The following is a 16,126-nucleotide window of genomic DNA, read 5'->3' as shown; positions in this document are numbered from 1 at the left end:
GTATTAGGAATATGAATTTATAATTGGATAGAAAATAAATTGTTGTTTGTCTTGTTCGATCCGGATGTTCTTTTGATGTATAAATTGCAGTGTTTATTGATCGATACTATCATAGATACGATTCAACTGATCACCGCGTATGGGGCTGATCTGTTCAGATTTCATGGCGAACGAACGATCGACATAACCTTGAATACTTACAAGTTTTTAGGTTAACTGGCTTGTCTTAGTAGACGAAAAAATCCGCGCATGCGCGTGATGTTGAAATTCGTCGAAAGGGTGGAAAATTGAACCTTGTAAGTTATACTCACCCTGCATGTTATACACGGAAAGAATAAAAAAGCAGATTTTATACTGAGAAAATTTCATTTTTTACAGTAACAAGAAAAAAAGATGTCGTTGAAAAAACTGTTTCAATATTGTTGTTTTTACGAAAAACGAGGTACGCGTAACCATTTTGCGCTATTGTCGATTCTTTTTTGGTAATTGCTACGCAAAATTAGTTTGTGAAGTTTACGCTACTTTTTTAGTTAAACAAGGCTTTAACGTCAATTTATCGTTGCAAAAGCATTAAATTTTCGCAACGGTTACAAGAAAATATAGTCAACAATGATCGTAATGAGAAAGAATAGTAACGGACACGAGACTTTCCGGTGACAGCTAGAAAACTAATTTTCATTTTCTACCTAGAACTATATTTTTCGATTGTGGTAAAAAATGAAAATAGTTAAGGACTGAGCGTTAACCGGAACTAAAAATTTCTCTCAGTGTACTCAAAATATAAATGTCACTTCGTTAAATGCAGAAATTATTGTAGAATCATTGAAAACCATTGTGTACAGAGTAAAATCTGCTACATTTGTAGTAAAAAGTATAGTTGAGAAGGGTATTTTTTACTAGAAACTCTGATGTGTTCCTCTTTTCCTGCAGTTTTGAGTAAAATCTGCTCCTTTTCTTCTCTACGTGTAGAGACAAAATTACTTATACAGAGCAGTTCGCTTCCGAAATTTTTTACCGTCGTGCCTCTCTTCGCTGAATTGTTTTCGTTTCTTTTCTCTTCACCCGATAACTTCCCGACTTGTTCGTTTCGATAAAAATTTATCGACAATATCTCAGATCGTTTCTTCCGTAATTTTCTCCGATCGTCTCCGGAAACGAGCGGAAGACTTTCCACGACCTTCAAACTAGCGCAGTTACTGAATTCCTTCGATCATTCGGAGCAACTTACTTCAGAGCTTTGTCTTTCGATCGTTGAAACTACTGAAAACGGCTTAAAATCTTGAATAAGATTATTTTACTGCGTATAATGTGTTGAATATTCAAGTAATATTTCTGAGAAAGATTTTCTCGTGTGTTTGAAAGACGAATACATTTTTCTCGATCAATGAATCTGAATTTCAGTTCACATTTTTCATACATTTTTCAACATTTTATCGCAAAATCCGAATCCTTTCATATTTGAGAATAGAAAGGACAGGATTTTTCTTGAATAATTCGATTCTAAACTCATTTGAAAACCAATAATATCTACGAAAAATTTAATTTCACGGTTTGATTTGGTAAAATTATAAACAGAGTTGTTATACGCCGAGAAAAATAATGAATTTGCATGCCAAGGCACGAAAAAAAATCTCCCCAAGCTGATAAATTCGCAATTTTCTTACATGAAAATTCACAAGTTCGATTTGAATAAATTTTTTCATTTTTGAGTCAGAAATACATCGACCTAATAATAAATAAAACTGTAGCCAGTGCTAATATCAGTTAGTTACAAATCTCTATGAGAGAGGTATACAATCTTTATACATAATTATACGAATTATCACTGCTGAAAAATCGAAAAATCGAACGCATCGTTGGAATTCGTCGTTTTAAACCGGAAAGCAATAAATGTCATGAAAAAATTTCACCCGTAATTTTGTCGGAGGAATTCAAAAATTCACAGCAGTCGGTGTCACTGATGCCTCGTAAAAACTCAGCAGCCGTTATTCCTTCGGTTGTGCCAAATCGTGCGAGGCGATGTCTCCCTAATTTTGACTTTGACACACGGAATTGCATTCCAAGAAACAGGTAATCTGACGCTTTGGTAAAATTGCGTTCACGAAAAAGTCCCAAAGGGTTTATAGTTCTTCCCAAGTCTGTAATACCGCATATTTATTTCTATCGAAATGAAGCGCATGACCCTGTTTTCAAAAGCTGTGAAAAACTGGAATATGTATAAATATTAGACTGGGCCAAAAAAATTGACTATTTTTTTTTTTGAAAAATATATTGAGAATATCATTCAGTATGGCAAAAATAAAATTTCATGAAATTTTAACCCCTTAATATTAACTTTAAGAGGTCTATCATCGTTATTTTTGATTTTTAGTAATAATTTGATGTTTTACGTCAGAACTGTTGAAATATTGAAGTGAAAAAATTTATGTTCACTTATCCCTTTATAAAATTAAATTCCCTACAAAAAAGGTCTGATTATAGATTTTTGTCAGACAAGCTGTTTCCGAGTAATTAAGTTTAATAAATTGATATAATTTCTCGAGAATTAATCGAGAGTTAATCGAGAAATTAATCGAGAAATTATATCAATTTATTAAGCTTAATTACTCGGAAACGGCTTGTCTGACAAAAATCTATAATCAGACCTTTTTTGTAGGGAATTTAATTTTATAAAGGGATAAGTGAACATAAATTTTTTTACTTCAATATTTCGACAGTTCTGACGTAAAACATCAAATTATTACTAAAAATCAAAAATAGCGATGATAGACCTCTTAAAGTTAATATTAGGGGCTTAAAATTTCATGAAATTTTTTTTTTGCCATACTGAATGATATTCTCAATATATTTTTCAAAAAAAAAATAGTCAATTTTTTTGGCCCAGTCTAATAAATATACCCTTAAAATTTTAAAATAATTGATACAGTAGTTTTTTTTTTTTTTTTTATAAATTCCCAAAAATCGCCTTTTCTTAGGCTGTCACACTGGGTGTGCCCCTTAAATCGTTTCTCTTTAATTTCGATATGGTTTTTGGAGTTATTACTGTGTGAGTTTTGAATGTCTATCTTTGCGGTGAATTTCCTTTTATTACACATTCGTCTGAGTCCATTTAGCGGGTACACTCGAATCGTTACGACCCGACGAAGCGAAGGATTGAAATCGAGCTTCTCACTTTGTTACCTTCGAACCGTAATCAAGGATCGTTAGCCAGAGCGTTGAATTGAACGGTGCATTTCGGTCACGATCCTCGACTTTTGACGAAGAATCTTCACGTAGCCGTATCGATGTTGCGATATGAGGGGCTGAATTTCAAAAGGGTATCTTTTGATCAATTTTCGACTTTTTTTTTTTTTTGTTTTAAGAATCTGGTAGAAAATCCTAAACTCTATTGATATTTTTCATCAAATTATATGAATTCAAACTTCTTTCAGCATAAAGAAAATAATTAAATTTACGATTGGGATCAAAAGGAGATCTTTTTGAAAAATTTAATGAATAATTCAGTATTTATCATTATTAGTAAATTATATAAACATCGTTTATATATTTATTATTATTATTATGTTTTTTATGTTTTTATATTAATTTAAAATTAAAAATTATTACGAATATTAATGTTAATATTAATCTCTTTATCATTAATATTTAATAATACACTTTGTTTTATCACCTTGAATCAAAGGGGTGTTTTTTTTATGACTTTGGATCAAACGGGTATCTTTTTATAAATTCGGATCAAAAGGGCACTTTTTCTAATTTTAAATATTAATTACACTAAAAGTAAAAAAAAATTTTCAGTAAAAATTAACTCACGGCTTCTATCTCCACAAGCGCTATGCGTGTGAATAAAAAAAAATTAATAAAAAAAGTTATAGCTTAAAGTAGACAGTTTTTTTACTTGTATTGAAATAAACTGAAAAATAAAAAGATACCCCTTTGAAATTCAGCTCCTCATATATGGTCGATGACAAGAATTTCTCCGTAATAAATACACTGAGAAAAATTTCATTTGTCACGGTAAGTAGAAAAATTGATCAAAACAGGTATCGTTAAAAAAAACTGTTTGAATATTGTTGGAATTACGAAAAACTAGCCACGCCTAACCATTTTGCGATATTGTCGAACCTTTCTTGGTAATTGTAACGCAAAATCGGTTTCTGAGGTTTACCATACTTTTTTAGTTAAACAAGGCTTTAACGTCAATTTATTCTTGCACAAGCATTAAATTTTCGCAACAGTTGTAACAAAATATAGTCAACAGTGATCGTAATGAGAAAGAATATCAACGGATGCTAGAATTTCCGGTAACAGCTAGAAAACTAATTTTCATTTTGTACTTGGAACTATATTTTTCTATTGTGGTAAAAAATGAAAATAGTTAAAGACTGAGCGTTAATCGGAATTAAAAATTTCTCTCGGCGTAGATTTTCAGCACTGAATACATTTGCGGGATCGCAGAGCAGCGCTATTAACCCAGTTGTGAAGTTCGCAGTAGCAAAACTTTCCTAATATCATCCTTCATACATCTCAGAATGCGCGGCACATTCAAACGACACGCAACACAGACGCAACTATTTTTCAACGCCTGATATGTGTGGGGAATAAGTGCTGAAAAGTATCGCCGGTGTATAAAATACATCGATGGGAAAATGATATCGATGCTTTATTTTCTGTGCATCGTTCGTTTCGAAATTTAAGGATGACTGAAAATAATGGATTATTTTTTAAACTCGATTGATCGAACGACTCGAATTACATTTATTAATAATCGGTTTTTGCTTTTTACTCCCACGAACGACGCAACGCAATATCAATTTATGTAATTAAAGTATCAATTATTATCATCGTTTTACTCACCAAGTTCAACTATTTGATGTAATAAATGAAAGATAAACGAATATTTTCACCTGAAATTGAAAATTATTTCGAACGAAACAACAAGTCATTTTTGTTTCGCATGCACCGTTTAAAAAAAAGAAAACACGAAATAATCGGTTAATCGTTTAATTTTTATCGACTCAATGGAGTCGTGTTCGATTATTTTTATGGACTCGATTAATCGATGCATCGATTATTTTTAGCTTACGATTAGTGGCCGTCGTTGAAATTTTATACGAATTGTTTGTATGAAAGTGATTGTTGAAAAATGGTGAAAACACATTTCCACACGTATTTAGTAGACCAACTAAAATCGATGCAATTATAATAGACTAAGTAAATTTCTCCTATTTACCGCATTTTGATTTGTTATTTGTTGACGTAAATTTTTAATCGATCCTCTATAATATTAGTCAATTATTCAGATCAACTTGGAAGAATAGCAGATTTTACTATCGGACAAGATCACAGCAACGATTCAAATGATCGAATCTGTTGATTAAAAAAATGTCATACCTCAAATGTAAATCAAATATTTATAATAATCTATTCAACACTTTTTTTCATTTTGCATATTAATCGTTATGCTCAATTTATTGCGACGAATACCTTTCAATACTTTTAATACATAATACGAATACGGATAATTCAATTCAAACTTCTATTCGATACTCGATATTCGCTAAAAGCTTTAATTATAATTGTAATTATAATTGACGTCGAAGTTTGAGCAGCGTTTTTTTTTCTCTCTTTCTTTCTTTTCTATGGTGTCCTGTAACTCAACCCTATTGTATTATTTTAGCCGACTCATAGGTCAGCGGCATTTAGAAACTCATAGGACAGCCTTCGTTGGTCAATAAAAGCTCATGATACTTACAGTGATTGATTTAGCAAATGGCAAATAAGATCGTAATCTGTACAAATTGATACACCCGAATTAAAAATTTCTTTCAGTGCACCGTCACGTTATCGGAACAAATATTTTGAAAACATTGCTAATATTCTGCAGCTTAGAGCAGCTTTTGGCAATCATTTGCTGAAATATACTGTGCGAATACATCAACAATTTAAACAAGTTTCGCAGTTTTTGAAGAAAGAACGAAACTTGAAAGATTACCGTTGAATAAAAGTAGACAAAAATACGAGAATCAGAAAGATTAGATTGCACGGCTTGACAGTAGAGACATTTCAATTTCGCGAAATATTTGCGTTATCCTTGTGAAATATATCACGTGAAATTTTTGCGATTTCACGAGAAAGAGAACGGACGTCGAAATATTGTGAGATATTAGAAAAAGAGTACACGAATATTTCATTCTACGTATAGCGATGTAAGTGATAAATGACTTGGCGAAATTTAACTTTATGGGGGAGGAAATTCTATTTGTAGGGTTGTACGAAGTCGGTTGTGAAATTCCGACTAGAGGACCAAGTTGAGATGATACTTGCAGCTAGAAATGTGAATAATGAGAAACTTTGGGCACTTGCATTTTTCAGAAAATCATGAGGATGTCGTATAGAATTCCAAAGTAATCGTGGAAACAATTTCAATGATTCTATTAACGATTGATTGAAAAGAAGACTGTACAGGTATAAGTATAAACGGATGCGAAACAGGTTTATAGTAATTATATTTCTAAAGAAATGAAAATCCTGAAAATTTTCAAATCAGACCCGGACTCAAAAACACAAAAAAAAATTTCAAGACTTCTTTATCTCTGTATACAAAATCTTGGATAATTAATTATCAGGCAAAATGAGTTTCAAGAAGCTCGAAACTTCATCGACATCTTTGATTGTTATTTTATTTTATTTTTTTTTTTTTTTATTGCGTTATTAATTACGAACCTGATAATGAAATTGTGGGAAAAATTCAAATTTACAATCGTCTCTCGGAGCGAATCGTTGAAACTTTTATGACGTGTGGGTCAGAAAAACGAGAGGCAAAAGTTCTTTGAATGCCTGCGATGTAATTTCCGTAAAGCCTGAAATAGGGGATCATTCAACGTCGAAACGAATCATTGTTATACCTCATAGTTGTCCGAAATTCGTGTCGACCTTTGACCTGTGTCACACGCCGCGTGATAAATATTAATGCCTACGGTGTATTCTCAAATCCCTGCGAATTCGATGCAATTTTTAGTACCAATGCATGTACCTGAAAAAGGAAGAAAGAAGAAAAAAGGAAAAAAGGAATATTTTTAGCGAATTTTGATTTGTATCGATTTTTGCGAAACTTTCGCCAATTTTTCTTGCCAATTATTATCGTTGAAGAAGAAATACAAAATTTCGTCATTACAAACGGTAAAAACTATTCATTCAAATTGTCTCGCGATTCGGTCGAAGCAAAAGTTTCATTTTTTCTCGTTCAATTGTTTAATCGGTTGATTGTAATTTTTCGCGGTGTGTATATTTTTATAACTATGACATGTGACGAATCTTCCTTGCTTTTTTTCTCTCGACATTGAATTAGTTGGAAATTTAATAGTTTAAAGTTGTTAATCTAACCATATTGGTCTGAAAACTGTGTTAAAGATGCAAACATTGTGATTTACCGTTGCGAAAGTAAATTCTCCTTAAAATATTGTGTAAAAAATGTCATGTATACAATTTGATCTTTTTTTTGTTTCTTTTTTTTTTTTTATTTCATGTAAGCTCTAAGGAAGGTCGAACTTTGGTTTTATCGAAACGACAGTCAATTTGAGTAAATAGTTTTCACCGTTTATTTATTCTACATTAATTCTATGTTCAAAAAAAAAAAAAAAAAATAGATGTATATAACTCAGCCGTTTGTTCGAAATCTTTTAAAAATGTTAGAAATGCAAAAGCTTTCAAGCTTACATTGCCCTGTTAAAAATCACTCGACAAACCTACGGTGTAAAAATTGTCGCGGACAAATTGAATTGACCAGTTCAAAAACGACTCCAGCTTTAAATCTGTCGATCAGCACGTAGGTGAAGGTATACAATAGTGAAAAGCTGTTGAAAAGCGGCTTCAACATTATGAATATTAATCGAAACGATTTTATAAATTGCGATAATTCGCCTGCCTCAAAGCTGGTTTCGTCGTAGTGCAAAAAGGAAAATGCATTGGACGATGACCTATATGTTTCATACATGGGGCATTCCAACTGAATTCGACCTACGCTTGACCGCATTTGTTCATATTCGGTTCTCAATTTTTTTTTTTATATTTTATCAACCCACAAGAAGACTGTGAATTTTTTCAAAGGTTACCAGAGGATTTTATGCGTTTCTAAATAATACAAGAAAGTTTTCAAGAGTTGTCCGAGTATTCTCGAAGTTGGAAGAATGTTTCAAAATATTTTCAAAATATTTTCAAACGTTACAGGATAAAAAAAAAAAAATTGGAAATGATTTCATTCACGTTATTCGAGACGGTTTATTCAATTTTTCATCAAATATTGTCGAGTCGAGTTGAAATTGTTTTTCCTCTTCGACGAAAAGTTGGTGTAAAATTTTCCGAGTCTTGAAATATTTGTAACGAATGCGCGTTTTTGTGCGAAAAATTCGGGACGATCCAATCATGACGTACTCGATGGGAAATCGATTTGTTTTGCTTCCGGAGAGAAAAAATCAATTTAGGGAGTTTCAAATTTTTTTTTTTTTTTTTTTATCGAACTTCTAAACGAACCAAGGATTTTCTTTCAATGATTTTTACCGTTAGTTTTTTAAAAAAGATGATCAAAAAAAAAAATCATATTGCGCAAATGAGATTGGTCTTTAAAAAAATTTGATCAAAATTCAGGGTCTTCTTGCGGGCTGTTGGAATTCCGAAAAAAAAAAATTGGGAACTGAATCTGCACAAATGAGGTCGAGTTCAATTGGAATATCCCATATATGTATTATATGTATACCTATATTATTGAGGTTAACGCATGCCGGCAGATGATTGCAATCCGGTAGTCTGCCAATGAATAGCGCGACAAATAACGAACGCTACCTATAATATATATTCTTGTGCGTTTGTGTCTGTGTGTCAACGATTCGCAAATGAAAGAGCGCGGCATGAATCGGTGCCGGAATAATTGTGCCATAAGCTTTACGAATGGCAAGCGATAGATTACCGGTGGAAAATGGTACAATACCGATTCTCTGTGCAGCGTTTAATAAACGGTGAAATACACTTGACAATTGTTAATGGTGTTGGGAAAATGACAAAGTACAAGGAAAACAGATATTATACAGATGAATAAAGTTGCATTCGTTGTGACGAATTTCTTTACGTCACATCCAACTTTGTTCGGTGTGAAGTCAATGTGACTAATCAAAGTTTTGTTTGAATTCGCAAATCGCTAAAAATCAACTTTTTTCGCATATCAGATTTTTTTTACAATTATATATATATATATTTCTAGGAAAATTGTTCATGTTATAAAGCGAAAAACTGAAATGTATTCCGTATTCTTATATTTATTGAGTTGCAATACCGTCAAGCGTCACTTTTTAAAATAAGAAATGTGAAGAATTATTGTGCTACCGTTTAAATAAGAAATCCAAAGAATCGTTTTGTCACCATTCAAAGAGTTATTCCTCTGATAGGTTGGCAACGCTGCCGAGGACGCTAATCAGCTATCCAGTTATTAGTACAGAAATCAGTGAATCTGGGACAAGAGAATAATTGCTTCCTGATCCTTCCATCTGCCCATCCATCCATCCGTCCATCCATCCATCCATCCACGGAATCGTCCACCTCCCTTCTTCCGATGTCTCGTCGAGAGACGTCCGTTGTTTAATAATATTATAGTCATATATCTAACGCACAGTGAAGCCCGAAGTTAATTATTTCCCGTTGTTTCTTTGCTTCCAGACAAAGTGGAGGGACGTCGACCACGGATCGTGGGGAAGGGTAGATATATAAAAGCGAAAACGGTTCGGAGGGTCAAACGTTTTGTCTTCGCGCTAACGAAATAAAGTCCCTCCGTCTTTTCTGCTCTTTCTTCTCAATCGTATTTTCGTTTTTTTTTTTTTTTTATTTTATTACCTTTTTGTCGTTTCTTTTCGTTTCACTCGCCGTCGTTTCTTCACCTTCCGCTCTCTTATTCCTTTTCTTGGGGATCCTGCGACAGTACTCGCTGCTGCAGACGGTCGTCGAGGCCTGCCAGAAGAAGAGACAGTGTCGAGTCTTGACGGGCGATGAAAACGAACGGGATCCTTGCCTTCTACACCACCGTCTACGTCGGCCCCGACTCGTCGAGCTCGCCTACAAATGTCGACCATGTGAGTCGAGATTCGAGTCGAATTCACTCTAGGAACCTAACTTTCGGGACAACTTGGCATTCGCCGAGGAGGCTTCTCGGACATCCTTCGCTGACGCCGGAAGTACGAATGGGCGCGATGCGAAACGGAAATTTCGCGATACCGAATTTTTTATAACCGTGAAAGTCTGTTTTATTGAATTTTTCAAACCTGAGAAGGTGAAGATTTGGGAGGCCGAACTATGGAATCGCCGGCGTTGATGCGAAGATGTTGAAAAATATGAAAATTCAAGTACGAACGTAGAATGCCAAAATGCAGAATCGTTAGGAAAGTAGTAAAAATGTAAAGACAAATGTTACATGAATTTTGACAGTAACCTATAATTCCTAAATACCAATGTTGTCCCCCTCTACGTTTTGATATTTCATGAAACAGATCTTCGTATCTGCAATGTGAACAATCGACATTGTCATTCTTCTATCACGTAACTATTCCACTTTACGACCTCCTTCCAAACGAATGCTTCAATGTCACCACCGAATATTCTTATCGTTCATTCCCGATTTCCATTGCGACCATAAATATTTTGATTTTTGCGGACTCGACGCGCAGAACATCCCTTCTACCGGTCCTCTTACCTCCGATTCTTTTTCCCTCATCGTGCTCAAATTCAAGGCAAAGAGGGCGTCACGTTTTTCGATGGTAAAACTCGCCACTCAACATCTGTTTGAATTTTTGTGTCTGGTCGGAATGTGTCGAACCTAATGAAAATTAAATGCCTATTCAAATTCCAGTGCCTCTGAAAAAACTTTGTGCTCAATGAAGCTTGTATAATTTCAATTCTGTGCCCGATAATCGATACCAATGTTACGTCGTGATTTTCGAAGTAATTGATTATTCGTATGAACTTTTGACTCGCAGAAGGTCACAATTGAGAATATAGAAGCGATTGAAGTTGTTAAAATTTTGGCTCTCTGCTCTCAAACTTTTGAACAGAAAACTTTGAACCAACTGACAAAATCGTACCAAAAATTTGTTTCACCTGACAGTTTTTGGAGACATTTATAAGATCGTCGTGGCGATATTAAAAATTCATGATCAACGTTTTTGAGACATGCCATCTACGGTATGAAATAAGTTTCCAAACATGAAATGGTCAAATTCATTAGCTATATACACATATATGTATATATGATTGGCATGGAATGAGATGATTTAAGCATACATCGCAAGTTTCATTTTCCAGCGAATGTTTGAAATAATGTAAAAATTCATGTTTATATTTGAAACTGAACTCGATTCGGTTGGATGTCATTAGCATTTGTTTGACCGACCAAAGAGATGAGAAAGGATTCGTCCAACATGATTTGCAAAGAATTTATTGAAACATACAACGATCATTGATTCACTCAAATCAGAGGAAGAGCACATTCTACAGTTACAAGAAAATTGATTAAAATAATGTACACGTCTGGACAATGATTCTGAAAAAGCTCATTTTTTTCCCTGGTCAAGTCAGAGTTTCTGTTACGTTTAAAAATATTGCGCCGATTTCGCTGAAATTCCATTGAGTCCCTACTTTAAACACAGGGACTCTAAAATTCCCAATTGCCAACTTAAACGGCCAGGGAAAAAATGAGTCGTTTCAGTATCATTGTCCGCACGTGTACCTAACGTCTATAAAATGCAAAATTCCATCCAGCTTGTCAAATTGACATTCGTAGGTTTGAAAAATTTAATTCTTCTTACGAAACCCTTATTGCGGATTTGTACCGTACTAAACGCGAAGGGATCGTTTCGGTGTTTCGGAGAAGGATTAAACGGAATCGCGTAATCTTTACAGCGAGTTTAGTCGGAGGCAAAGTTAGTTTAGGCAGAGATCGAAGCCTCCTCGACGATTCCTCAGTTAACGGGGGCATGATCGCTTTGCGTTTCGGGCACATCTCGAACCGGAGTCGGAGTGCTCGGTGAAGTGGAACTTAACGAACGGCACTGAAATCTCGTCGCTCTACCAGCTGCGGGGTTCCGAAACTAGAGATAAGCTCACGGGCTCGCTAAATCCTCCTCTCCAATAGCTAAACGTGAAATTTTCTCGCAGACGAGTTTCGGAGCAAACTGTCATGCGCCGGTGAGAGAGTCTCGTTATCCTGCAACCCCGGAAGCCGAGTTGCCGTCTACAGCGGATTTTACGGCAGGAACGAGTACGAAAACCTCCACTGCCCTCAGCCGCCTGGCGTTCCGGAGGAAAGTAAGCGAGAACTCCGTGAGATTCACGGAAATATCGACGAAAGGATATTTGTGATGAGATGTTGTGGGACGTACGTCGATGTCGATCAACGTGAGTCTCGGTGAGAGTATCGAACGCTTCGCGATTAGATGAATATCTGAGAAAAGTCAAACAAAACCAAGATGATGAGATAATTAGTCTTGAATAATAATAATGCCGAAAAGTCGTTGGTCAATCGTTTGGGCAAAAATCTGTCAAACAAATCTCTAGTGACGTTGCTTCCATTCCATTTTTTTAGAATCTTTGGCGATTTTGAATAATTCCGTTTTCCAAAATTTTCTTACGCGCTATTTGTAAAACTGTTTGTTCCGTGCCTCTAAAACTTATTCGGTGTAACGTTTGACCATTTACGAAAACTTATCCGAAAATACAGGACTTTTGATACAATTTTCAAATTCTCGAATCAGATTTTTCAAAATCACCAAGTATCCCGAAAAAATGCGCAGTCGTTCGGAAAAATCGACAAATTCATTACATATGAAACGAAAAAAATTTCACCAAAGATTTAGTACACAAATTTTCGTCTAAACACTTGAGTAACAAATTTTTAGCATTATTATTATTACTGTTCAAAACGGATTATCTCATCAACTCGGTTACGATTGTTTTTCACATTTTTGCGTTATCGCGAAGTGTTCAATATTCTGACCATGACTCACTCTTGGATGGGAATATACGTTCCGCGACACATTGAATGTTCCTTGAATTGCACGAAGATGTTGTAAAAGTAACGTATTCGGTGTGAATGTAGTTGTCCGTACTGTATTTATCGATTACAGCAAGGTTATTTGATCTGTTTTCTCACCTTACCGCATGTTTTTAGTTGAATTTTATATCAATGTCAAACACCCGAATTCAAATTACCGCAATGGAGACTTAAAATATGCAGCACGAGTGACCGTAACGAAAACGAATCGTGTTACAAACTAGATTTCTAATTACAGGTACAAAAGTATTCGGTTATTCGGTTGTGGTAGAAAATGGAAATTGTTAAGGACTGTATTGTATATACTTGGCTCGCAACTTAAACCTGAGAGTGTTCGAAATTGTCGCTTTAAAACTCATGATAATTATGTAGGATATGTAACTGTTGATTATTATTATTTAAAAGTAGAAGAAAAAAGTTTCGCAATTTTTTGCATCGGTTGTACTTCTTCAACACGGACGCCAAAAGCGGTAACAAATTGAAATTTCAAGACAAGACGCATATAACGGACAACCAATCTCAAAATATTAAAATTCCATACCTAATTCTAATTTTTTTCTCCATTTGGGTATTTTTTTCCATTCCATTCAAATTCCATTCAAATTCCATTCAAATTCTACCCGGTCTTCTAAAAAGTCGTAATAAACAGTCTCCCATTCAATTATTTAGGATCTTAGATCGATGATTTTGAGCACCTTGATTTTATCAGTATATTTTATAACACTATGATAAAAAACATTAAGGAAGATTCCGATTGACTAAAAAATACCGTGAGTCAGGATCAGTGAAAATCGATTGAAAACTAAGAATCGTCCAGTTTCGAAAATTCTTTATTTCCCGTAGAGATTAGAACGCTTTCAAATTTTCGATTCTTTGCCAAGATTTTGTTCCAAGGTGCCCCGTTATTTTTCTGCAATTTAAAAAACTGACGACGATTACTTCAAAGTTCAAAAACAAGTAATTTTTCAAATCAAAGCGTTGGAAGGTTGAAAATTTGCTTGAAAGATTTCTTCCAAGTATTTCGTATCATTGCCTTGCGCCATCAAAAGCCCGGCAAGAAAATCGCGTTGATTTTTCGAGAGCCGATTTATCTGGAATACCGAAACAGATTATTTCGGACAACATCGGCGTTAATGTTTGATCGATGTTTACGACCCCTTTTCACGCCACGCAGCCTGTGTCAGCGAGGGAGGAACGAGAACTGTGATGAGAGCTTGTCACGGACGGAGAAGCTGCGTCCTAACCACGAGCCCCAAATTGTTCATTCGTCCAGCGACCTCGAATCCGTGCAAGCACTCGAACACGAAGCCTTATCTCTACGTTGTCTACACTTGCGGTAAGACGATCCCGTCTCATTTTACTTCTTTGAGTAACAAACGTTCGCTCGAGTTTGATTTTTTATCATTTGCGGAGCGAAATTGATTGCGAATAACGAGAGTGTTTGCCGAGGCAAAAAAGCTGTCAACTGCATTCAAAATTATACCAGACGCAGTGAATACTGTCGATTGTATTTCAAGATTGTAATTGTTCGGATGAGATTCTCAACTACACTTCAAAAATGTGACCGATTCAAAGACGGTCGTCAATTATTCTCGTAATTTGCAATTGAAAACAAACTTTAGAAAAAATTACTTTTCAATTAAGTCACAATTGACACGAAGTTAATTACGGTTTAGGAAAGTATTTACAAAAATAATCCGTTCTGTGATTTTTAATACGTTGTGATTGTGATAAATTGTAAAATGCAATCGCAATAGTAATCGTTTCAGTAATTTGTGATCACAAAATTAATCGCCTTTGTGATTTGTAACTGAAAACCAACTCTAACGAAATTCCTCCTATAACCTCCAATTGCAGCGAAACTGATTACAAATTACAAGTAACGGTAAAAGTCACTCTTGCATTTACTTTTAGAATTCTTTTACAAATTACAAAAATAATATCTTCCTTCATTATTTCCGAAATTTTGATTTTTCCAATTAATTTCGCTTCGATAACAAATTTATAAAGTAATTTTGTTGAGAGTTTGCTTTCGATTCGATTACTTGTTGAATAAATTACAATTTGCAGAAGCTATCGGAAAATTTCTGTAATTTGTAATAGATTTCATTTCGAATACATATTACTTTGAGGGGCCAATTTGTTAATTCAGCGGACCTTGACGTAATTTTGAGTAACACGCGTTGTATAATGACTCTGATGTTTGTGCTAAAATTTATTCATCTGTCAAGTTCTCAACTGTTTGTTTGCAGAGTATAAAATTTTTTTTCTTTTTTTTTTTTTTTTGTAGCAAAATACACTTTAGACAGCCTGCGAATAACAACCGGAATATTAATATATATGTCGTTGTAAATTACTTCACCGCATTAGAATGTGTGACGTAGGAAAAGGGTACGATTAGGGACTAGTTCTCTCAACTGTCAAACAATTACTCTTACTTCACGGCTGAAGCCAGTAGTCTGTTATCCACCTTGCTTCATTATGCCAACAAAGAGGATAAAACAGTTTCTACTCCGGTGTTAAAAGTACCAAAGTGCTTTTCCTTTTCTCGAACTAATTACAAACTCCACTCTAATTATGTCGGATCCCGGGGTTCAGACCTTTAGAAACAGCCTCGCAGGTGAGTTACGAACTCCATATGCAAAATCGACTCTAATCCGCGTTAATTTTGGCATAAAAATTTTATACGGCGACGAAAATTTCAACGTTTTACGCATGAAGATTATTTTTAACGGTGCTAAAGATGAAACATGAACAAGTTATTAATCCAAATTTCAATCGTACTTGCATAAATTGTTTTAAAACACCGCAGAAACATAATACATCGAACGGCGTTGATTGTTCAAGTTCAGCATCTGCGAAAAGTTTAAATATGTGAAAGAAGTGTCGTGAAATCTGATTTCCCGCAGAACTGTAATTTTTCATTCCATTCCGATCTTGAATCAGATGGGTAAATTAAATTTTTCATAAATTTACTCTTCTCTTTCCTGTTTAAAACTTTATTATACTTTTGTGCACATTATTATTCATTCAGTG

At 34.6% G+C, this 16,126-nt stretch overlaps 1 protein-coding gene across 2 annotated transcripts in view; it reads left to right on the top strand.

Annotated features, from left to right (window-relative positions):
* Nucleotides 1–16,126, top strand: part of LOC124308852 (protein eva-1 homolog C-like) — a 77,037-nt gene that overhangs the window by 43,855 nt on the left and 17,056 nt on the right. For both annotated transcript variants that reach the window (XM_046772002.1, XM_046772004.1), the window contains 4 exons: nucleotides 9,709–9,747; nucleotides 9,968–10,118; nucleotides 12,196–12,345; nucleotides 14,265–14,426. In XM_046772002.1, coding sequence (XP_046627958.1) covers nucleotides 9,709–9,747; nucleotides 9,968–10,118; nucleotides 12,196–12,345; nucleotides 14,265–14,426 — 502 coding nt within the window. The remainder of the gene's footprint in view (nucleotides 1–9,708; nucleotides 9,748–9,967; nucleotides 10,119–12,195; nucleotides 12,346–14,264; nucleotides 14,427–16,126) is intronic.

This window comes from Neodiprion virginianus, chromosome 7 (genome assembly GCF_021901495.1).
Source record: "Neodiprion virginianus isolate iyNeoVirg1 chromosome 7, iyNeoVirg1.1, whole genome shotgun sequence".
Lineage (NCBI taxonomy): Eukaryota > Metazoa > Arthropoda > Insecta > Hymenoptera > Diprionidae > Neodiprion > Neodiprion virginianus.
Note: the sequence above shows the minus strand (reverse complement) of the source record. Positions and strands in the feature narration are given on the sequence as shown.